The sequence below is a fragment of the Onthophagus taurus genome, chromosome 6, assembly GCF_036711975.1.
Source record: "Onthophagus taurus isolate NC chromosome 6, IU_Otau_3.0, whole genome shotgun sequence".
Lineage (NCBI taxonomy): Eukaryota > Metazoa > Arthropoda > Insecta > Coleoptera > Scarabaeidae > Onthophagus > Onthophagus taurus.
In genome coordinates this window covers 3090246-3104142 of record NC_091971.1, presented here as the reverse complement: position 1 = coordinate 3104142, position 13897 = coordinate 3090246, and the positions used below count along the sequence as shown (strand labels likewise).

General features: G+C 28.1%; 3 protein-coding genes across 8 annotated transcripts; 1 reads left to right on the top strand and 2 right to left on the bottom strand.

Annotated features, from left to right (window-relative positions):
* Nucleotides 1-43: 43 nt before the first annotated feature.
* On the bottom strand, nucleotides 44-3009 carry LOC111424718 (TBC1 domain family member 20). Of its 4 annotated transcripts, XR_011640587.1 has the most exons (8): nucleotides 2645-3008; nucleotides 2440-2589; nucleotides 2213-2307; nucleotides 1969-2162; nucleotides 1591-1917; nucleotides 668-874; nucleotides 498-590; nucleotides 44-293 (listed from the first exon to the last, which is right to left on the bottom strand). XR_011640587.1 is itself a non-coding variant. In XM_023058357.2 (7 exons), the coding sequence occupies exons 1-6, from the start codon at nucleotides 2883-2885 to the stop codon at nucleotides 664-666; spliced, it is 1218 nt and encodes a 405-aa protein (XP_022914125.1). In that variant the 5' UTR covers nucleotides 2886-3009; the 3' UTR covers nucleotides 44-590. The 4 variants fall into 4 exon arrangements, 3 of the variants coding, with proteins under 3 accessions (XP_022914125.1, XP_022914126.1, XP_022914124.1); XM_023058357.2 differs by having other exon boundaries at nucleotides 44-590; nucleotides 664-874; nucleotides 2645-3009; XM_023058358.2 differs by lacking the exon at nucleotides 498-590 and having other exon boundaries at nucleotides 2645-3009.
* A 193-nt stretch (nucleotides 3010-3202) lies between these two features.
* LOC111424884 (Phosphatidylinositol glycan anchor biosynthesis class W a) lies at nucleotides 3203-5770 on the top strand. Of its 2 annotated transcripts, none has more exons than XM_071196600.1 (2): nucleotides 3203-4027; nucleotides 4146-4237. In XM_071196600.1, exon 1 carries the CDS (start codon nucleotides 3291-3293, stop codon nucleotides 3990-3992), a length of 702 nt encoding a protein of 233 aa, XP_071052701.1. In that variant the 5' UTR covers nucleotides 3203-3290; the 3' UTR covers nucleotides 3993-4027; nucleotides 4146-4237. The 2 variants fall into 2 exon arrangements, with proteins under 2 accessions (XP_071052701.1, XP_022914374.1); XM_023058606.2 differs by having other exon boundaries at nucleotides 3936-4027; nucleotides 4146-5770.
* Nucleotides 5771-5962: 192 nt separating this feature from the next.
* LOC111424774 (EGF-domain O-GlcNAc transferase) lies at nucleotides 5963-12710 on the bottom strand. Of its 2 annotated transcripts, none has more exons than XM_023058446.2 (5): nucleotides 12050-12710; nucleotides 11815-11991; nucleotides 11155-11764; nucleotides 10993-11095; nucleotides 5963-6302 (listed from the first exon to the last, which is right to left on the bottom strand). In XM_023058446.2, the coding sequence occupies exons 1-5, from the start codon at nucleotides 12561-12563 to the stop codon at nucleotides 6039-6041; spliced, it is 1668 nt and encodes a 555-aa protein (XP_022914214.2). In that variant the 5' UTR covers nucleotides 12564-12710; the 3' UTR covers nucleotides 5963-6038. The 2 variants fall into 2 exon arrangements, with proteins under 2 accessions (XP_022914214.2, XP_022914215.2); XM_023058447.2 differs by having other exon boundaries at nucleotides 11155-11761.
* Between the last annotated feature and the right edge of the window lie 1187 nt (nucleotides 12711-13897).

Genomic DNA, 13897 nt, shown 5'->3' with positions numbered 1-13897 from the left:
ATGTTTTTAATTTGAGATATGTGATATGTAAATAAACCTTAAATCAAAACAAGCTTTTTAATTTATTCAACCTTCCTCATATAATATTTATTTTCTCTTTAAACACTAAAAAATAACATAATATTTTCAAATATACTTTGGCTCATCTTACTTCCTAATTAATCTTATGCTGTCACATCTACTTATCGCTTTAACTTACATTTAAAAGTAGTAAAAAAAGATTAGCAACTTAACTTTTAGAGTAGTATCACAAAAAAAGTAAACAATCTCATTTAGAACTTAAAGCCTATCACCTGCAAAGAAAAACAAGACTAATAAATAAATATCCACGGTATACAGCTTCGCCTATTTACAATAAAGACACTTTTTTTATAGCAACATTAGCTTTTTACAAAAATACGCTTGTAAATGCTCTCTAATCTTATTTTTTTTTAACACCAAACTAAATAATTAATCAAAACGATAACATGTTAATATGGGGTGAGGACGTTTATTACCCAAGTTTGTTTCTTTAAAAACACGTGTAAAATCGCTGGTGAAGCATTTGTTTGACGGAAGCGGAAACCGGTAATTGTCATGACGTCCAAGACCTCAATAAAACAATTCCCGAAATAATTCCATAAATTTTTTCAATTAAAAAAATTAATTCAAAGAGTAACATACTTACTTAAAAAGACTGAAATCCTTTTCCGTTGCTTTCAAATAGGCGTAAATTCCAATTAAAACTGTGGCAGTGGCGAAAAGAATCCCATATTTATTCCTGTAGTGAAGCATTAACCAATGAGGGACGTAATTGTGAATTCGAATCCAATTGTCGTTGGGTTTTCGATTTCGTGCGTTTCTTAAACGTTCCTCCTTTTTGCGCTGATCCAATCTAAAATTTTAAAAAGTACGATAAAAAAATTGGTTACAAAAACATGTTTTTGAAATAAAAATTAAATGTACTTGGAGTTTATCTCCGATGTCAAGGTTATTTTTTTATTGCAAAAAATGTTTCTTATTTAACAAAGATTCAATGAATTGGGTCATAAGATTATTTTTCTAACTACATGGAATATTTATTCACAACTAATTAATCGCTTATCGTGTTTCCAATTTTGTTGTGACTCCCAATTTCATGGTTATTATCATTTAATTATGTCTTTAGAGAAGATGTTCTAGAAATATTCTTAATACATTTTAAGTTATTTAAATAAATGGAGAAATAACGCAAATAAAATAAAGGTGAGTGCTAATTAAGTAGTACTTATTTAGTTTTTTTTTTAGTAAAAAAGAACTTTTTAAATGTGGAAAATGTCTAAAAATTGAACCAAATACGAAGATGAAAAAGTCCATGACGAAAATAGGAAATCAATTGATAAGTAAATTTAGAAAGTTTACCAAAAGTTTCCTCATAAAAAAATATTCTCTTTATTCAACCAATTAAAAAAAAATCAACTACAAAAATCACAAATAAAAAATAAATCCAATTAAAACGTTTTTACTTTCGATCTAATGATAAACAACCTTCCAATAAACCTCAATGTAAACAACCCCTTCAAAAACCCAACTAATTTGTACAAAAATTTATTAAAACTACCCGGTACATACTCTCTTTGTATCCTCTTTTTGACATCCTTCTCCAACCTCTCAGGCGGATAACTCTTGTAATATTTAGCAGCAGAAATTAAAATTTGTTCGAAATCCAAATTGTCAGGGATTTGTGATAACAAACAATGAATGCTCGCCATATCACACGGTTCATACAAAATCTCTTTTCGCCTATAAATAACCAAAGCAGCGGCAACATATAAGGGCATCAATGGAGGACTTGCCAAAAAAAAATCGTATAATCGCACTACATCTTTGTATTGATTTAAGGAATGACCAAACCAGGTTAAAAACCAGGGTAAAGCAAACATTGTTCCAACACCGGCTCTAAACAAATCAAATTTAATAATTAATAACATTAATTTTAATTAATTTTACCTGTCCATATAATCATGCAACTGTTTATCAGCATTTTGAATCATTGCATAAATATAATTGAGGCGATACGAGGTTTTTTCCATTGTTGGTTCCATACATTCACGTAAATGTTCTGTGCTTAAGACTTCCATTATTCTAAATGCGACTACTTCACCGACTACTAATAAAAATGTTATCGCTACATCATGATAACCCTACAAAATCAATTTAAATAATTAATTAAACAATTTCATTTAATACACACTTGATAGTATCGTAAATCAGGATATTTCATGATTACTCTTAATATTAGGATTGTTAATTGGTCTTGAAGGGCTAATCTTTGTTTATATGGAATGCCTAAAATAAATAAATAATTAATTAATTATTTCAAAATGTATTAGAAAGTATTAATATGAGTCATTATTATTATCAGAGCGTGACTAATAAGCAACATAAACATTCTTTAAGCATTAACAAGCAAATTTATACCTGGTGGAAACCTTTTTAATGACCTATTTACATCTAAAACAACTTGATCATATTCTTTATGAGTTGATAGTTCCTCTAAAGATGGAACGACCTCTGTTAGGTCAGTATCAACTTCTAAAAGTAAAGGCCAAATTTTCCTTCTTAATTCATCTAAAAGAAAACAATAAAAATTTTGCAAGAATAAATATATTTACGATTAATTTACCATTAATTAATCCGTGCTTTTGAACAGCAAATTTCTTCCATACATTTAAACTGAACGAGTTTGTTTGTAAAGCCTTTTCGATTTCTCTTCTTTTAACCGTTTCCTCTTCAGATTCTTTATACTCATCGAATTTTAATTCCGATCTTGTATCCATATCCTTCTCTTGATCGTCGATCGAATGACCGATATTATTCATTAGGGAATCGGCCTCGATTTGTTCAAATTCCGAGTTTTCTTCCATTTTTCAACGATTTATTCAACAATTCAAACACATTACTTGCACTTACCGTAAAAAAAACACGATTTTATGTTTTTTTAGCTTTATTTACAAAGAAACGTCAGAAATGACATTATCCTTCTCCCACTAAATGATTTTTTTATGACAATCAGTCATACCAACATATTTATACTTTCACTTTTATCAAATTTTTTAAAATAATAATAAGTATAAATCGATACAACTTAATAAAGATTAATAATATAGTATTTCTTTAAATATGATTTAAATATTACATTCAAAATTTAATTATTTTATAATTTGTGTTGTTTAATTTTTTTGTACTTGTCAAATTGGTAGTAAAGTCAAGATTTGTTTTTAAAAAAATCGAAATTTATTGCTAAAATATAAATTAAACCGTGAAATACAATGAATAATGTATACCAATTGCAATATAACGAAGAAAAAAAGTATATCGAAGATATAATCGACGCAAGAAAGAAAAATGGGGAATATAACATACATTCAAACCTATCGAAAGGTCCAAATGCTCAAGGAACAGCAAGATACGCGTATTCAACCCCGCGAGGGATGTTGGACGAAAGGAATTTCATCCCAGACGAGACTAGATTGAATATTGAAGGTGATATAACCGACAGGGATAATAATTACATCAGTATTGGGCCTACGGACTCCGAAATTACCGTCGTTCGAGTAAAAAGGGAAAGTTCTCAATTAAAAGCGTTTGAAAATAATTGGGATATGCACGATAAAGCGATTCCGGGTGATGGTAGGCATTTGGGGGAGAGTCCTTCCTTGGTTAATTTGGTTACATTGGTAAAATCATCGAAACAATGTTTACATCCGACTAAATCAAAGGAGCAAGTCGAATATTTAGTACCTCTATCATCTTGGGAACCTAATCAGCGAAATGAAAGCGTGGATTTATCGTTATCTTCAAAAATTTCATCCAGCGATGAGAGCGTTCAAAGCGGACGTCAGTTGATAGGCGGTGTCGATAAAGAAGGTATTTACATAGTTCCCGTGAAACGGCGACGTTTAAATTTCGCTGGAAAATTGTCGATTTTCTTTCGACGATACTTAAAAAAACCGAAAAGACCTCAAGAGTGATGCAGTGAATATACGTTTTACACGTAGTTCTTAATGTAGGTACTATTTTTTTTTATTTCATTATTTTTTTAATTCGAAAATAGACCTAACCTCAAAATCCATTTTAATCGTTTCATTTCGTTTGGTTATTTTTATTTATTTATTTTTTTATAGACGTTCAAAAATGACAGAAAGCAGTCCATCGGAAATTCTTAGTGTAATAATACCAAGTATTTTCCTCGTATTTATTTCGACAACTTTATCGACAATCTACAATAGTGAAAAATCTCCGAAATGGATTTTTCTGGAATTTCTGATCATCGTTCTACCTCACATTTTAAACGTAACCTTATTCTTTCCTTTTATAAAAGAAGTATTGTTTTGTTGCGTATTTTTAAGTTTGCTGGTTATAATTTTAGCTAGTGTAACTGAAGAGAATAAGGCTGGTCATAAAAATAACATCGATAACGGTAACAAACCGTTTATAACGAACGTCCGATCCACAATTAATTTAATTACCGTTATAGCTATTTTAGCTGTCGATTTTAAGTTGTTCCCTAAACAGTTTAAAAAAACGTTTAAATACGGGTATAGTTTAATGGATGTGGGGGTTGGATTATTTGTTTTTGCGAATGCAATCGTTGCACCGGAAATTAAAGGGTACACAAATTCCTTAAAAAAAACTTTAATTGATGCTTTGCCATTAATTATTTTAGGAGTAGGTCGGTATATTTCAACTACGTTAACCGATTATAGCGTTTCTGTTACTGAGTATGGTAAACATTGGAATTTTTTTATGACGTTAGCCGCGACGAGGATTTTGAGTTCTTTAGTATTGCATTTTGTTAAGCCAAAATTTAGTTTAGCAACTGGTATCATTATTTTATTTCTTCACGAGTTTATTTTACAACACGGGGTATCTGATTACGTTTTTGGGGATAAGCCGAGAGATAATTTTATTGATGCTAACCGTGAAGGTATCGTTTCTTCGCTTGGATTTGTTGGTTTATACTTTTTGTCTTTATTCATGGGGATTTTATTAAACTTAAAAGAAAGTGAAATCCGTTCGAAGACCGGGTTATTCTTAAAATTATTCGTTTCCACATTATTGTTATTTCTAATAACGTTCGTTTTGGAGTGGAAATTTTTTCTTTCACGGCGTTTAGCGAATAGTGCTTATTGTTTTTGGATACTCAGTATTGGGGTGATGATGACGGGTTTATTTTATTTAAACGAAATTATACAGGAATTTTTTTATAAGAAATTTAATTTCCGCAAATTAGTTCATGTTCCATTTATTTTCGATATAATTAATTATAATGGATTGTTATTTTTTCTTGTTGCCAATTTATTAACGGGATTTGTTAATATGACCTTTGAAACGCTTGTTATAAGTACGCGAAATAGTTTTTTAATTTTGGTCGTTTACATGATGGTTAATTGTGTTGTTGTTTATTATCTTTATAAAGTACAAGTTAATTTAAAAGTTATTATTTATAAGTTAAGTAGTAAAGAAAGTTTAAAAGGTACCAAATCAAATCTTGTTTAAAATTTTTAATAAAACCCTTTTACTAAAACTAAATTAAACCAAATAAAAACTTGTTCAGTGTTGATTCGTTTTAAAAGGATTGTTCATTACTCTAATATCTTAATATTAACAAGGATTTTAATAAATCAATGTGCACTAAAGGGTTTTTTTATTATGGAAAATTGTGATATTTTTTTATATTAACATTTAATGTAATAAATTCATATTTATTACTAATTGTTGTACTAAAAATAAAATTATTTAATTTTTATTTAAGATTAATTTTATTTAGTTACCTAAAATTATCTAATGTTTACTCATCCTGATTTAATCCTCAAGTTTATAATGATTTATTTTACAAAATATTTCCAAAAATTTCTGATTCACAATTTCTTGTCGTTTCAAAATAATTTAATTGACTTTAAGGAACTTGATTTTGATAAAAAAAAAACATTAATTTGCAAAAAAAAGTGTATTAAAAAGAATTAAGTTTAAGATTTTGATATTTTCCATTAAAATTATTAGTTACGTTTTTTCATTTATAATTCGTCGTGTATATCTTTCTTATCGTCAGTTTGTTCATCCTCTTGATCCCTGATTTGAGTTTCTTCGTTCTTATCAAATACATCAACCGTCGTCTTATCACCTTTTTGAGACTTTTTACTTGATTTCTCAATAAATTCGGTAAATTTTCTATGTGACTTTACATGATCTGTAGCTTTTTTAACCAACCTTAAAAATTCGGTTTTATCGAAGGAGTAATTTGTAAATTTAGCGTGGGCTCCACCTTCAGGATGTTTACCCTAAAAAGTATATTTTATTCACTATACTCTGAAAACTCACGTTTACACAGTTGTAATTTTTCCAAGCTATTTTTTACCGGAAGTTTTAAAACCAGAGAGGATTTTAAGTAGTTAAACTGTAGTTACGAATTTAATTACTTACTTTGTCCCACATAAAACGCAACATGTCAATATAATTTGACTTTACACTAAAACCTCGATATCACGAATTAAAACGGGAAAAGCAGTCTCCATTATAGCTCAATAAAAATACACAATAATCTAGCGCGGAATAACAAATAAAACTAGACTAATACTAACACTAGAACTAGAAACATTCCGTTTAGCTGTACCTCTCTTAAAACGGCTATTAAAACATATCTTCTGTTGATCACCAGGGCTATGACGTAATGAAAGATTATATTTAAGAAAATTGAACTTCTGTAAAGTCTATGGTATTTAAGAACCGGAATAAGAATTTTGTTACTACAAAATTAAGATTTAAAAAACTACTCAATATCTAAAAATGGAGGTTGTGCAGTATTCCAAAACATAGCACTCCATAATAGAATGAAAAATGTATCATATTGATAATTAGCTGGTGCTACGAAGTCTGGAATCACAAGCTTAAGATTATAAAAGAGAGATTTAACTTATATATACTTCATACTGTCAATATCTACCGAATTAAAACCATAGCCTTGACAACGAATACTGCAGAACAACTTGGTGTAACCCAAAGTAATGCTGGTAGTCACTCTGAGAGAGAAGATTAGAAATAGCAACATTCGCAGAAAAACATAAATGACAGTGACACTGAGAAAACAGAAAAATGGACACAAAAAACTAGTAGAAGTGCAGAAAGGCCGGAAACGAGGTGAACCGATGATGTGAAGGATGTGGCGGGGAAAGAATGGATAATAACAGCAAGACAGGCATAAATGGAGCCTTTGGAAGAGGGTTATCTCCAACAATGGGTGAGTACAGGCTGAGGAAGAAGAAGTAACAACTCCTTTTTAATTTTCTGTAAAATCTCCGACGTAAAGAAATGAAAAGTTGTGAATCTTTCACAACTTTTGTAATAATATCACTTCACAGCAGATTTAAAGATTAATTTTTCTGCACTTTTTTGCAGCAAAGTCCTTTACTTGATTTACATTTCAAATCTTTGGTCAAATCACTATTTAATGCCATAATTGTTTGTTTTAACTATTAGTCTTTTAGCTAGGTGGTAGGTAGCGCTAGTTAGCATAAAATATCACTATGTTGCATATTTTTATTGAACTAAAAGTTCTAGGTCTGGTCTCAGTTCTAGTTTTACACTAGCACTATCACTAGAACTAACACAAGACTCAGATAACATTGAGGTATGTCGTTATTGAGAAATGTTATTTTGATGTTTAAAACGTCAATGTCAAATAAGAAAATGTCGTTTTAAAGTTGATAATGACGTTTTAAAAAGTAGGAAATGTCATTCTAAAGTTTAAAACAACAATTTCATATCATTTTGAAGTTTCAGATGACAACATCATAATAGGAAATGTCATTTTGTAGTTGAAAATGTTATTTTGAGGTTCATGAAGAATGCTTGAGAATCTCAAATGTGACAATGTCATTTTAAAATTTAAGATGTCAACTTGATAATAAAAAATGTCGTTTTAAAGTTCATAATGACATTTTAAAAGTAGGAAATAGTATTTTAAAGTTTAAAATAACAATTTCATATCATTTTGAAGTTTAAGATGACAACTTCATAATAGGCAACGTCATTTTGAAGTTGAAAATGTCAACTTGATTAGAGAAAATGTTATTTTGATGTTGGAAACGTCAATGTCAAATATGACTGTCGTTTTAAAGTTCATAATGACATTTTAAAAGTAGGAAATAGTATTTTAAAGTTTAAAATAACAATTTCATATCATTTTGAAGTTTAAGATGACAACTTCATAATAGGCAACGTCATTTTGAAGTTGAAAATGTCAACTTGATTAGAGAAAATGTTATTTTGATGTTGGAAACGTCAATGTCAAATATGACTGTCGTTTTAAAGTTCATAATGACGTTTTAAAAGTAGGAAATATCATTATAAAGTTTAAAACAACAATTTCATATCATTTTGAAGTTTGAGATGACAACTTCATAATAGGAAATTTTATTTTGAGGTTCATGAAGGCTGCTTGAGAATAAGAATTGTTATTTTCATATTTAAAACGTCAATGTCAAATATAACAGTCGTTTTAAAGTTTAAGATATCAACTTGATAATAAAAAGTGTCGTTTTAAAGTTCATAATGACATTTTAAAAGTAGGAAATAGTATTTTAAAGTTTAAAACAACAATTTGATATCATTTTGAAGTTTGAGATGACAACTTCATAATAGGATATGTCATTTTGGAGTTCAAAATGTCAACTTGATCAGAAAAAATGTTATTTTGAGGTTCATGAAGGCTGTTTGAGAATAAGAAATGTTATTTTGACATTTAAAATGTCAATGTCAAATGTGACAATGTCATTTTAAAGTTTAAGATGTCAACTTGATATTAAAAAATGTCGTTTTAAAGTTCATAATGACATTTTAAAAGTAGGAAATAGTATTTTAAAGTTTAAAACACCAATTTCATATCATTTTGAAGTTTAAGATGACAACTTCATAATAGGAAATGTCATTTTGGAGTTGAAAATGTTAACTTGATTAGAGAAAATGTTATTTTGATGTTTAAAACGTCAATGTCAAATATGACACTGTCGTTTTAAAGTTCATAATGACGTTTAAAAGTTTAAAAAGTAGGAAATATCATTATAAAGTTTAAAACAACAATTTCATATCATTTTGAAGTTTGAGATGACAACTTCATAATAGGAAATGTTATTTTGAGGTTCATGAAGGCTGCTTGAGAATAAGAAATGTTATTTTCATATTTAAAACGTCAATGTCAAATGTGACAGTCATTTTAAAGTTTAAGATATCAACTTGATATTAAAAAAATGTCGTTTTAAAGTTCATAATGACATTTTAAAAGTAGGAAATAGTATTTTAAAGTTTAAAATAACAATTTCATATCATTTTGAAGTTTAAGATGACAACTTCATAATAGGCAACGTCATTTTGAAGTTGAAAATGTCAACTTGATTAGAGAAAATGTTATTTTGATGTTGGAAACGTCAATGTCAAATATGACTGTCGTTTTAAAGTTCATAATGACGTTTTAAAAGTAGGAAATATCATTATAAAGTTTAAAACAACAATTTCATATCATTTTGAAGTTTGAGATGACAACTTCATAATAGGAAATTTTATTTTGAGGTTCATGAAGGCTGCTTGAGAATAAGAATTGTTATTTTCATATTTAAAACGTCAATGTCAAATATAACAGTCGTTTTAAAGTTTAAGATATCAACTTGATAATAAAAAGTGTCGTTTTAAAGTTCATAATGACATTTTAAAAGTAGGAAATAGTATTTTAAAGTTTAAAACAACAATTTGATATCATTTTGAAGTTTGAGATGACAACTTCATAATAGGATATGTCATTTTGGAGTTCAAAATGTCAACTTGATCAGAAAAAATGTTATTTTGAGGTTCATGAAGGCTGTTTGAGAATAAGAAATGTTATTTTGACATTTAAAATGTCAATGTCAAATGTGACAATGTCATTTTAAAGTTTAAGATGTCAACTTGATATTAAAAAATGTCGTTTTAAAGTTCATAATGACATTTTAAAAGTAGGAAATAGTATTTTAAAGTTTAAAACACCAATTTCATATCATTTTGAAGTTTAAGATGACAACTTCATAATAGGAAATGTCATTTTGGAGTTGAAAATGTTAACTTGATTAGAGAAAATGTTATTTTGATGTTTAAAACGTCAATGTCAAATATGACACTGTCGTTTTAAAGTTCATAATGACGTTTAAAAGTTTAAAAAGTAGGAAATATCATTATAAAGTTTAAAACAACAATTTCATATCATTTTGAAGTTTGAGATGACAACTTCATAATAGGAAATGTTATTTTGAGGTTCATGAAGGCTGCTTGAGAATAAGAAATGTTATTTTCATATTTAAAACGTCAATGTCAAATGTGACAGTCATTTTAAAGTTTAAGATATCAACTTGATATTAAAAAAATGTCGTTTTAAAGTTCATAATGACATTTTAAAAGTAGGAAATAGTATTTTAAAGTTTAAAACAACAATTTGATATCATTTTGAAGGTTGAGATGACAACTTCATAATAGGATATGTCATTTTGGAGTTGAAAATGTCAACTTGATCAGAAAAAATGTTATTTTGAGGTTCATGAAGGCTGCTTGAGAATAAGAAATGTTATTTTGACATTTAAAACGTCAATGTCATTTTAAAGTTTAAGATGTCAACTTGATAATAAAAAATGTCGTTTTAAAGTTTATAATGGCATTTTAAAAGTAGGAAATAGTATTTTAAAAATTAAAACAACAATTTCATATCATTTTGAAGTTTAAGATGACAATTTCATAATAGGAAATGTCATTTTGGAGTTGAAAATGTCAACTTGATTAGAAAAAATGTTTTTTTGAGGTTCATGGAGTAAACTTGAATCTTATTAAAACTTCTGAAGAACTAACTCAAAGTTATTCACCAAAGCAGATGTCAATTCATACAAATGCGCCAACCTTGGAAAAGTTATATTTTCCTCCTCAATAGAAGCGAATGATTTTTTTTTAATATTTTACCTCATCCTGTTGAATTAATTTATCTTGATTTTCCCACGTGAAATATTTAACACCTCTTAACCTTGCCAAATCTTTGTAGCAATTTGGATCTTCACAATTATATCTAAAAGTAATTTATAAACATTTCAATTTAGTAATTTAAGTAAATTATTTAATATTTACATTTCAAAAATAGCTGCCCAATCTGGTAGAAACATCAAATGTGTTAGCCCTGCTCCATGAATACCAATAAAAACGTCCGAATTCCTACTAATCTCCAATTGCTTCTTAAACTCAATATTTCGATTATAAACAACCTTCCTCACTTCATACTCTTCAATATTTTCCAATGCCTTAATTAATTCATTTTCGTTATTTATCTTTCGATAAGTTGTATCTCTTGATAAAAATGTGATTCTAACTTTATCATTTTTACGTTTATATAAAGGAACGTTTAATCTGTGCAAAATGAATTTGGAAAATGCGTGAAATAAACCGCTACGTTCGCATCCATAAATAATTGGGGTGTTGTAGTATAATCCAAAAATCATTCGAGGTAATAAAGGAAAAACTATGTTTTTAAAACAGACTGTATCACCACGAAACGTTTTTAAATCCCAAATTTGATTCGTTGTAAAAGCTTCAAACGTCGATTCAAAAGCAGAGCGATAAGAAAATGTTTCCCAGATTAAAATGTTTGTATTTGTGGTAAAATCATCAAATCTGGTTGAATTTAAATGTATCGAAGCATAGAGATTCAAAAAATCACAAAAATGATGATACATATTAACTGCTAAATTAAAAATTATTATTATTAGATTCATTTTAGGTTGTATCACTTACTTGCATCAATTTTCATGATAAAAGTTGGTTTTTCTATAATAACATCACAATCGTTGTTTTGTATTGGTTTTTGTTGTAGTTGTTTAAAGTTTTTAATTTCAGGGGCCCAACTTTGTAATGGGCTCATATGATCTAATTGTTTCTTCAGCTTTTCTTTATAAAAATTGCAATAACCCCCTATTTATAAAGATAAAAATATAAAATTATGAATTTTCAACATAAAAATAAAACTAACCTATATCACCGTCCCCTAAAACATCCATTTTATACCTAATAGGATCATTTCTTGCTGCTAATGAAGTAAAATTAATCATAATATTTCTTCCTCGACAAAATCTTAAGTTATCTGAACATTCTAAAGAGCTATCGTCAGCGAAAAGTGGTTCACAATAAACTTTTAATTCTTCTAATTGAGCTTTAATGTAACCAAAATCAGCTTGGGTGTAAAACGTGTCGATTTGGTCCCCTTTTGTTTTCACCCATCCTTTATGATCCCCCAAACAAATCGGTTCTGAATATCTGTTTGTTCTCTTACAATTGTATTCATAACCCCAACATTTATTCGTTGCTAAAAACTCTTTATAAGGACAATTTGGATCACGATCGCATTCTTCATTAATTTTTGGGTATCTTGAGAAATAATACTGTAAGTGTTCATCAGGTAAATTAATTTCGGTGTAATTAAAAGATAAAGAAAATGGGGTGAATGAAAGGGGTAATAAAAAAGTTAATAAATTAACATTGAACATTCTCTTAAGAATTATTTTCTTTTAGATTTGATGAGTAATTATCAACTACACTTCACTAACATGTTTGTTTCACTATAAAAGGAAAGGAAGAATTGCCTACATCTAAAAATCCATGAGAAATTTAGGTTAGGTTGTGTGGGATTTTTAAGAATGAGTAATACAAAATACAACAGCAAAAAGGTTTAAATAAATTATATTTATTTAAAAATAATTATGTATAATATATTTAGAACGTTAAATCTTAAATTTAATTAGGAAAATTAAATTAATATACAGGTGATTATTATGTTAGTTATAATAATTAGGTTGCCATTTTTAAAAATTAATGTAACTACTTATAGTGGAGATTCTTAAAAAACATATAGGAAATTAAAAAACTTTTTCAAATTTCATTATTATTCATAATTTATTATTTTTTATACAGTTATAAAACTGTTAACATGTCAAATCATAATTAAAAGTTATGAGTAATTTTGACTTTACTAAATCAGCGCAAGAATTTGTGAAATATTTGACAGATCTTGTGTTTTACTTAAAATAGTAGTCCATTTACAGGAGTTATTACTATTTTTAAAATTATCATCTAATATCATCTAATATTTTATTACTTTCTAATGTCAGTATAGCATCATAAAATATTTTAAGAAAAATTTCACAAAATAGCAAGATTTCATTTTCCGGCGTATTTTCATTTTATTGGGACAATCTCTCATGTTTCTGAAGAAAGAGAGCAAAGGTGCCACGATTTTAAAATTCTTTCTGCAGCAAGGTACAAACTTAACCACCTGGTGGTAACATGATGTAGTATCTCTTGATATGAAGCTTTGTAAAATTCAAACATTTCTTTCAAGTTTTCTCTTGTTTTCTACATTGGAGGTATCAATTTGCACAGAATCAAATTTATTTTGTAACGCAACAAGAACTATCTTTTTAGCATTTAGACCAAGAAATCAAGCCTAAATGCAGCTTAGTTATTAAACTTTTCTCACTACCACTATTAAAAATATGCTTGAGCACTTTTATGCCACACTCGAAGCTATTAAGTATATCTTATGACAAATTGTGTTATATGTTATGATATAATGTGATAATCCTAATTCATTTGCAGCCACATTATCTTCTTCTGGTGAATGATTTGGTGTGCAGAAACTTGTTATTTACTGCCACTCTTGATTGTATGATATGAATTTTTGTTAATTCATATATGAATTCATGCTGTTTTACCTAAAAATATGAATATTTAATTGTTATTGTCTGTACAGGGTGGTTCAAATTCGATGTTCGAATAGACTATCTCCGAAACTATAAGAGCTAGAAAAAAACTAGCTTACATG

Coding starts and splice junctions, on each gene's coding strand:
- LOC111424718 (XM_023058356.2), bottom strand. CDS start 2,885: ATGGAAGAAAACTCGGAATTTGAACAAATCGAGGCCGATTCCCTAATG. Junction 2,590..2,644: donor AAAGCACGGATTAATTAATG/GTAAATTAATCG, acceptor GTTTTCTTTTAG/ATGAATTAAGAAGGAAAATT. Junction 2,308..2,439: donor ATTAAAAAGGTTTCCACCAG/GTATAAATTTGC, acceptor TATTTATTTTAG/GCATTCCATATAAACAAAGA.
- LOC111424884 (XM_023058606.2), top strand. CDS start 4,156: ATGACAGAAAGCAGTCCATCGGAAATTCTTAGTGTAATAATACCAAGT.
- LOC111424774 (XM_023058446.2), bottom strand. CDS start 12,563: ATGTTCAATGTTAATTTATTAACTTTTTTATTACCCCTTTCATTCACC. Junction 11,992..12,049: donor TTTAGGGGACGGTGATATAG/GTTAGTTTTATT, acceptor CTTTATAAATAG/GGGGTTATTGCAATTTTTAT. Junction 11,765..11,814: donor TATCATGAAAATTGATGCAA/GTAAGTGATACA, acceptor TTTTTAATTTAG/CAGTTAATATGTATCATCAT.